Source organism: Silurus meridionalis, chromosome 9 (genome assembly GCF_014805685.1).
Source record: "Silurus meridionalis isolate SWU-2019-XX chromosome 9, ASM1480568v1, whole genome shotgun sequence".
Taxonomy (NCBI): Eukaryota; Metazoa; Chordata; class Actinopteri; order Siluriformes; family Siluridae; genus Silurus; species Silurus meridionalis.
In genome coordinates this window covers 1,917,625-1,927,507 of record NC_060892.1, presented here as the reverse complement: position 1 = coordinate 1,927,507, position 9,883 = coordinate 1,917,625, and the positions used below count along the sequence as shown (strand labels likewise).

The 9,883-nt window shown below is 40.0% G+C and overlaps 1 protein-coding gene across 1 annotated transcript in view; it reads right to left on the bottom strand.

Annotated features, from left to right (window-relative positions):
• Positions 1–5,726: 5,726 nt before the first annotated feature.
• LOC124390834 (guanine nucleotide-binding protein G(q) subunit alpha-like) overlaps positions 5,727–9,883 on the bottom strand; it is a 28,553-nt gene continuing 24,396 nt past the window's right edge. Inside the window, exon 7 of the mRNA XM_046856891.1 lies at positions 5,727–9,820. Within this exon, the coding sequence (XP_046712847.1) occupies positions 9,630–9,820 (191 nt within the window). The 3' untranslated portion in view covers positions 5,727–9,629. The remainder of the gene's footprint in view (positions 9,821–9,883) is intronic.

Sequence of the window (9,883 nt, the reverse complement as noted above, 5' to 3'; positions counted from 1 at the left end):
GCGGCGGTGACGGCGGCGGCAGCAGCGGCTTTGCTCCGGTGTTGGGATTTTTTACGAGGCTTCAGTCTCGTATCTGTGAGGGATTTCTCCTGAGGTTTCATTCGGCATCGGTAGAAAAAAGTCAATTTTACCCAGACTACCCGAATATTGCTGTTTCTTTTTTAACCACAATCCCAGCAGCGCTGTTTGTCTGCGTTGGTGGGTTTGTGAAACACACACGCGCGCGCACACACACACACACACACACGGTTACATGTGCTTTTGTCATAGGCTTCATTCTTTGGTTAAAAAATATATATATTTCTTTTATTTCTTTTATTTCTAATTTTAAAAATAGTTATATAATTTTTTCTCCTCTACATTACTTTTTCAGGTAAAATGCGTGCGGCGGCACTACCACGCTTTACCACAAGGCGACGACAAAACGCCGCATTTCAACATTACGTCAAAGGTATTTTTACAATAATAATAATAATTTATATATATATATATATATATATATATATATATATATATATATATATATATATATATATATATATATATATATATATATATATATATATATTATTGTACTTTTTGTACCTGTAAATATTTAATTATATATATATATATATATATATATATATATATATATATATATATATATATATATATATATATATATATAATTTGAAATGCAAAGCGTGGTCCGTTAAACCAAAAGGAAATATATAAAATAATATAATACTGTATATATTTTCCCAGTTATTTTTCGCGTTACCACGATTCACCACAGGGCGGCGACAAAACACCAGGTTACAATATCTATAATCAAAGGCTACAAGATCAAACCGTTTTGCGAGATAATTTAAAATATAAATAAAGATTTTTTATGATTTGATTATCATGACATTTTTAGAGATGTATTTATTGGACGATGAAACGCAGAGTGTAAACTTAAAAGAAATTAGGTTATTTAAAATGTGTCTTTTTCCCCATTTATTTTTCGCGCCATTATCACGATTCACCACAAGGCGGTGTTTTAATATCTATGTCGAAGGTTACAGGTATGAACATTTTTGGATGGTTGAATGATCATGTATTTGTTTAGAGGTGTAGTGATGGAATGATGAAAATGTAGAGTGTGTTTCTTCAAACTAAATGGAAATAATACTATACTTCTTCTTCTTTCTGCTTCTCCCATTAGGGGTCTCCACAGCGGATCATCCGTCTCCATACCCCCTGTCCTCTACATCTGCCTCTTTCACACCAACTACCTGCATGTCTTCACTCACCACATCCATAAACCTCCTCCTTGGCCTTCCTTTTTTTCTCCTTCCTGGCAGCTCCATCCTCAGAATTCTCCTACTGATGTACCCCATGTCCCTCCTCTGCACATGTCCAAACCATCTCAATCTCACCTCCCTCACCTTGTCTCCAAAACATCCTACATGCGCTGTCCCTCTAATAAACTCATTTCTAATCCTGTCCATCGTTGTCACTCCCAATGAACATCTCAACATCTTCAGCGCTGCTACCTCCAGCTCCCCCTCCTGTCTTTTACTCAATGCCACTGTCTCTAATCCATACAACATCTCAGGTCTCACCACAGTCCTACAAACTTTCCCTTTCACTCTCACAGATACTCTTCTATCACAAATCACTTCTGCTATCACTCTTCTCCACCCACTCCACCCTGCCTGCACTCTTTTCTTCACTTCTCTAACACACTCTCCATTACTCAACTTCTCCACCTTCAAGTCAAGAGTCAAGTGAAGAAGCTTTTATTGTCATTTCAACCATATATAGCTGACGCAGTACACAGTGAAATGAAACAGTTCCTCCAGAACCCTGATGCTACATACAACAACATAAAACAACAATCACAGAGACAGAAAACACAGGGCCAAGGACTAGTAAGACAAATCCTTGCCACATAAAGTGCATGTGTGCAACCTGGTGCAAACAGTGCAAAAAGACAACACAAGACAAAAGTGCAATACAATACACAAAACAAAAAATAGCTCCGCCAGTAAACCTGTCGTGACGAGATAAAGTGAACAGGAGCAGAAATGTAAACAGAATATTGTGCAAAAAAGCAAAAAGCAGCAATCACAGATGTGCAAAAACGTCATGTAAACTCTTTGTGGTAATGATTTAGTGTGAGTGGTACTGGATCATGTGTGTGCGAAGTGAGTACGAGTGTGTGTTGAGTCCGGTTTGTACAGATCAGTCACACAGTGTGTGTGTGTGTGTGTGTGTGTGTGTGTGTGTGTGTTTGTTCAGTTCAGTTTTGTGTTAAGTAGCCTGATGGCTTGATGAAAGAAACTGTTCTCCACCTCTTCTCCCTGCAACTGCACCACTCCACTGCACTCTGTCTTACTCCTACTGACTTTCATTCCCCTTCTCTCCAGGGTGTACCTCCACCTGTCCAGGCTCTTCTCCACCTGCTCCCTACTCTCATCACAAATCACAATATCATCCGCAAACATCATAGTCAACGGAGACTCCTGTCTGACCTTGTCCATTAACCTGTCCATCACTATTGCAAACAGGAAAGGGCTCAGAGCCGATCCTTGATGCAATCCAACCTCCACCTTGAACCAGTCTGTCGTTCCTACTGCACACTTTACTGCTGTCACACTGTCCTCAAACATGTCCTGCACCACCCTCACATACTTCTCTGACACACCAGACTTCCTCATACAATACCACAACTCCTCTCTCCACTCTGTCGTACACTTTCTCTAAATCCACAAACACACAATGCAACTCCTTCTGACCTTCTCTATACTTCTCCATCAACATCCTCAAAGCAAATAATGCGTCTGTGGTGCTCTTCCTCGGCATGAAACCATACTGTTGCTCACAGATGGTCACCTCTTCTCTCAGCCTGGCTTCCACTACTCTTTCTCATAACTTCATTGTGTGACTGATCAACTTAATTCCCCTGTAGTTACTGCAGGTCTGCACATCTCCCTTATTCTTAAAGATAGGTACCAGCAAATTCCTTCCCCATTCCTCAGGCATCTTCTCACCTTCCTGAATCTTGTTAAACAATCTGGTTATAAACTCCACTTCCATCTCTCCTAAACATCTCCATGCCTCTACCGGTATGTCATCTGGTCCAACTTACTTTCCACTCTTTATGCTCTTAATCACTGCTCTCACTTCCTCCTTACTAATCCTATCCACTTCTTGCTTCACTTTCTGCTTCACTTCCTGCTTTACCATCTCCACATCACCCAACCTTCTCTCTCTCTCATTTTCCTCATTCATCAGCTGCTCAAAATACTCCCTCCATCTTCTCAACACACTCTCCTCACTAGTCAACAAATTTTCATCTCCATCTTTTACTGCTCTAACTTGCAGCACATCCTTCCCAGCTCAGTTCCTCTGCCTGACCAATCGCTACAAATCCTTTTCTCCTTCCTTAGTGTTCAACTTCTCCTACAGCTCCTCATATACCCTTTCCAAGGCTTTTACCACATCCCTCTTTACCTGCTGCCGCATCTCCTTGTTCTCCTGCCTACTTTTCTCACCACTCTGTCGATCCCAATCCTCTTTTTCCTTAGGCTTTCCTGCACTTCCTTATTCCACCACCATGTCTCTTTGTCTTCCTTTCTATTCCCAGATGTCACACCAAATACCTTTCTAACTGTCTCCCTCATCACTCCTGCAGTAATTACCCAATCATCCGGCACCTCTTCACCACCACTGAGCTCCTGTCTGACCTCTTCCCTGAATCTCTCACTTCACTCTTCCTCCTTCAGTTTCCACCATCTTATTCTTCTTTCAGTCCTCACTCTCCTCCTCTTCTTCTTCACCTCCAAACCATCCAACAGACCACCATCCGATGCTGTCTAGCTACACTGTCCCCTGCCAACACCTTACAGTCTCCAATCTCCTTCAGGTTGCATCTCCTACATAGAACATAGTCCACCTGTGTGCACCTTCCTCCACTCTTATACGTCACCCTATGATCCTCCTTCTTCTTAAAATAAGTGTTCACCACTGCCATTTCCATCCTTTTAGCAAAATCTACCACCATCTGCCCTTCCACATTCCTCTCCTTAACACCATACCTACCCATCACCTCCTCATCACCTTTGTTCCCTTCACCTACATGCCCATTAAAGTCTGCCCCAATTACCAATCTTTCATTCCTAGGTACACCTTCTACCACTTCATCTAACTCACTCCAGAATTTTTTTCCTCTCCTCCATCTCACAGCCGACTTGTGGAGCTATTCTAGACATTTATTATCACCCCTTCAACTTCCAGCTTCACGTTCATCACCCTATTAGAAACTCTCTTCACCTCCACTACACTCTTACTGTACTCTTCCTTCAGAACCCCCCCTACACCATTTCTCTTTCCATCCACACCATGATAGAACAGTTTAAACACCTCCAATGTTCCTGGGCTTACTCCCTTTCCACTTGGTCTCCTGAACACACAACATATCTACCTTTCTCCTGTCCATCATATCAGCTCTCTCTCCTTTTACCAGTCATAGTACCAACATTTAAAGTACCAACCCGAACCTCTACTCTCCTACACTTCTTCTTTCCCTGCCGTCTCTGTAGACGTCTTCCTCCTCTCCTTCTCCTCGTTCGGCCAACAGTAGCCCAATTTCCACTGGTACCTTAATGAATATTTTTAAAATGTATTTTTCATTTCACTATTACTATTGACCACAAGGTGGCACTGTTTTAATTTTCAATAAAGAAAAACTAGGGATATCGAGGAGGGCTTTAAGCCCCGCCCACTCAGTCTAAACACACCCATGGTTACCTTTTTGAATAGTTCGCTCTTATTATTTACAGTAATGTCAAATGACTTATTATAATACATTTTATGAAACATTGTACATTCTAATGAAACATACTAAGAACCAAAATATGTATTTCTATACGTACTTTCTCAAATTAGAGGTTTATTAAAGAGAACAACCTTATAAAATGTTTGTACTTGGTTTTAGTTTCGGTTTTGTATCGAAAAACGATTTATAACAGCAAGGAAACGATATTCAGACACAATGTTGAGAAGTCTAATTTGCGAGCTTCATCACTGTTAAATAAACAATTAAAATAAACGTGACACAGTATAAAGATGCAAAATGTAATGACCTTTATCCAGTGCAGCAGTACATTCAATCAACACAGTTCCTGATATCTGTTATTAAAACTATCTGTAGTTTTTCTTTACTGGAACAAAATATGTTGAATTATTAATCATAATTTTGAGGTGTAATATTTACATGCTGAACATGACTAGTTTATTTCTCTTATTTTCAGATCCAGAAATGAACAAAGCCTCTTTAATTTCCACTAAAATGGTACAGATCTATTCTGCATCTATTCACTAATAGTTTCAGACACAAATCTATTATTCATTAATCTTCAGCAACAGGAACAATGAGAAGATACAATACATGGGTAAATGTTTGTGGACATCTTTTTGGGAGGTGCGCACGGAGATTTGTCCTCATTCAGCCAGTTAGTAAAGTCAGGTACTGATGTAGATGAGGTCTGGGGTGCAGTCAGATTTCACATTCATCCCAAAAGGTGTTCAGCAGGTCAGAGCTCTATAGCAGAGGATTTCCCACTCCAACCAAAGTACCCAACCAAGGTTTGGGTCTCCATCTAGACACAGACTTTATATACACAACGATGTGCATTCAGCTTTGTGGTAACAGTTTAGGAAAGAACCACATAATAAATTCACACCTGAACACAGAGTATAGGAACAAAGTTTATTCCAATTTAAAACAGATAGTTTTTCTTCGAAGGAGAAGGTTATGAAAACTGTTTCCATGTTTGAATGAGCTTCAGGCAACAGTGGCTGAAATGAACCATAGAAAAGAGAAATATGGCTAAAACACTGTAAATGAGAGAATTAAGCCCCTTGTTGCCCCCCCTCGTCCCTCCCACCGGCCCACCCGCGCCCCAGCCAATCACACACACATGCAATTAAGATGGAATTGGAGTTAAAAACAGAAGAAGTTTAGCATCTTTAACCTTAAATACGCAATAGAAGTGTCCTTTATCTGTTTAACTTAAATCACATACTTGGTGTTTTGTTTGGAAAAACAAGGACCATAAAATACATTGACCAAGTCCTTTCTCTCTTTTTTTTTTTTTTCTTTTTAATATGGTTTTACACAATATTGGCACTTGTTAAAAGTCTGGCTCTACAAAGAAAGGGGATTGGCACACATTATAGTACATCATTTACATTTGGTATGCTTAAAAAAAAGCTAAACAAACAAACTGATTTTATACACCGCAATATTTTTCTTTACCAAAACCAAAAAAACTAAAAACTAAACAAATCTATGGAGTGGTCCTACAAACAGGTCAATTACTATTAAAGTAGTAAGAGAAATTAGCTTCATATTTCCTCTATCCAACACTTCAGTATGGACCTCAAGCAATCCCACCCCAAAAAAAAAAAAAAAAAAAAAGGAAAAAAAAAAGCATCCATTCCATTAATTAGTGTTCACATCTCAGAGTACCAGGAATGTGCTCGACCAAAACCGGACAAACGCAGCCGTTAATGCGAAGCGGGTTCGGTGCGGGCGCTGGCCCGAGGAGAACAAAACTCAACACAGAACTCTGCGGCTCGAACCCACATCATCATGAAAGAGTTAATGCTTAGGTGTGGTAAAAACTCTGTTGTGTGTGTGTTTTTTTGCAATATGTTACCCTACAAGAAGATCTGTAGTGCTTCCTTTTAGTGAGAAATGGCAGGAGTATGTCTAGTGTATGCAGCTTCAGTACAATGCAGTCCAAACCTTAGCTTTCATATTCAATATAAACAAATACACAAGTTTCGTATAATCAGAGATGCGTGGCTAAATAGGGCAGGGCTCGATATTACCTTGAAGCTGGAACAAATCGCCCATACGTGTCCCAAAAATACAGTTTCAGTGAGTTAACAGTGACCATAAACTGCACATTAAGGGAAAAAACAAAAAAAGGAATAAAAATATACAGCAGCAGTGGCCTCGCACCTGAATCCATCAGCCGCCCATGTGACGTGAACAAAGTGTGTGATGAACGTAGTCATGGTTAACCTTTTCGATCCAAAAGTGAGTCGTTATGTAGACAGGGGGCTACAATCTCAAGCCAAAGACCAAACGATCTTCTGGAATACAGGCGAAAAATCAGGAGGAAAAAAATAATAATTAGCGTCACATGCTAATTCTGTGGCACGAGCAAAATCTGGACCCGTTCTCAAACTGCACAACCTTACCTTTAATACCAAAAACACAGCTCACAAGTAGTGAGGGAAATATAATAAAGAGAAAAATGTTTCCTCGCCTATAACTGTATGTACATTTTTACTATACAATCATCATCGAATAGAGAAGCCGAATCAGTGAGGGGGATTCTGGGTAGTGTTCTTTCAGAGCATGATGCAGAGATCAGGCTGAGGTTCTTGGAGATCTGTTGTTGTACCAACCCCTAAAGATCTTTTTCATAAATATGCCAGACGCTTGTGAAAAAAAAAATCAGAATAGTGTAGTGCATTTTTCACCCACTCTTCCGCTTTCAATCTCCATCTCCTAGTGAACGGATGGAGTGAAAGAAAAGAAAAAAAAAAAAAAAACACTTCCGTTAAAGCCTAGAATTACGCCGAGCTTCCCATCGCATTGCAGACAAAACAAATGATTTGTCAGGTTTATCCCAAGCTAAATGTGTAAAGACGATAATCATGCCATCACGCACACACGAAGACAACGTCACCCCGCTTCAGCTTCTCGCTCCGGTGCACCTATTGCTGTCTCAGACTCCATAGTGTTCTTGCATTCTGTCAAGGTCACCCATAATTAGCCCTTATAATGAAAGTATGAAAACTCACCTGAATTACATTGCAAAGAAAATCTAAAATCATCTCCTTACCACAACAGCTAAGAAATTTACACAGGCATCAAGCATAACTACTACTACCGATACCGAGTCAAACCTTTCAGGTCGCAGCTGAAAGCCTACTAAGTGTTGATTATCCACTAATGAATTCTTGTGTTTCCTATTTGCATAAAGCGCATCTTCGAAATGGCAACTGTCAACCCAAACACACACACACAAAAAAAAAAAACATAAGTGACAAGCATGTACAAAATACTGAAAGTAAAGTAGATTAGCCTATAGATTTTACAGCAGTATGGACTCCTCCCCTTTTCATTTCAAACAACCATGGCAAGGGGAAAAACAAGTCCTATTAACATTTATATATCTGGTCCATAAATTACATAAATAGAGAAGATCGATTCCACTTTTGTACAGCACGCTTGTGTGGGACGACGTCGGCCAGAGAAAGTGTTCTTCATGGAACCAGCAGTTTGAACGCTAAGGAGAACGTACTGTCTATTTTTTTTCTTTCCAAGCGTTTACTTCAGACTGTTGCCACACAAACACCGACTACTGAAATGTTCAATGTTCACCATCAAGTACGCATGACGCACTCCAGAACAACAGGATTTAGTAAGCATATCACATTGTCGAAAATAAGAGATACTATGTGGCAAAATAACACCTGGGTTTATACTGAAACTACTGATTCTTAACAATGCATGTAAACATACAGGAGAAAATACGATTTTGTTTCGCAAAACTTCTAAATACATTAGGGTTTTTTTTGTCGGTTTTTTTTTTTCTTCAAATCCCTTCAACTGTACCAACCAATACTGGCAAAAAAAAAAAAAAAAAGAAACAAAAGTAGCAAACGAATCAACATCAAAAGTAGCTAGATATAAATTTGGCAGACGGTACAGACGGAGGAGGAGAAGCGCTAGCGAGTTGTGCGCTCTATTGTGAATAAAGGACCTTTAAAAGTGTGTGTGAAATGGTAGCGAGGCGACGATACGACTCGCGCTCATCTGATCCGCTCCTCGTTCGTTCAGAAAATCTATTTCCACATAACTCACGAATAACTTTTTTTTTTTTTTTTTTTTTTTACTACAGCAGTAGGGCTGTGAGAAATGTTTAAATTATTCCTAATACACAAAACTCAAATGCACGAGGTCTCTGCCGTGCGGCGTGAAACGTCTTGACGTCCGGTTAGATGTTGAAAATCAAATCAAGTTACATTCAAAAGATGCAAGGTGAGGTTTAGCCTTGGAGAGGCACGCAGAGAGAAAAAAAAAATATTTTATATAATATTATATAATATAAAACTGCACTCAATGCCCTGCTAGAATGTTGCCTGTGCTGATAGTTTGGCATGGAGTTATAGTTATAGCCTCCATTCACACCGCTTTCTCCTAAGATCAAGGGTCAGGGATTCTGAGGTTCTTACGATTTGCAATGCAATTCTACTGAGCACCACCACACACAGACTAAGTGTCCTAACACTCTCGTTAGAGAGGAAATCAGGAGGTACAAGCAGTGGAGTTATCAGCTGATGGAACAGGGCAAAACGCTGCCCGCAGCAACTGATAACGCTGTCAGAAATGACCGAAGGAAAAAAATTTGGTAAAATAAACGAACAACAAAACGTAAAGACCTGTGCCTGAAAAAAAAAAGCAGAGTTGTGTCAGTCTAAATCGATTATGTTACAAGCGTGGATGTATGTAGGATACATTAAAAATTGTGTTGTGCATGAAGCTGCAGGTGTCCCTCTTTATCCCTCCCCCTCCTTCACACCAGGTTGTACTCTTTGAGGTTCAGCTGCAGGATGGTGTCTTTGACGGCGGCGAAGACGAAGCGGATGTTCTCCGTGTCCGTGGCGCAGGTGAAGTGCGAGTAGATGATCTTGTCGCTGTCAGGGTTTAGCTCCACAAACATCTTCAGGATGAACTCGCGTCCTGCCTGGGCGTCTCTCTGTGGACCTGGAAGAAGACAGACGGGTTTGGTTGTTTAGGGTTATTTACAAAAATACACTATGAACTGTG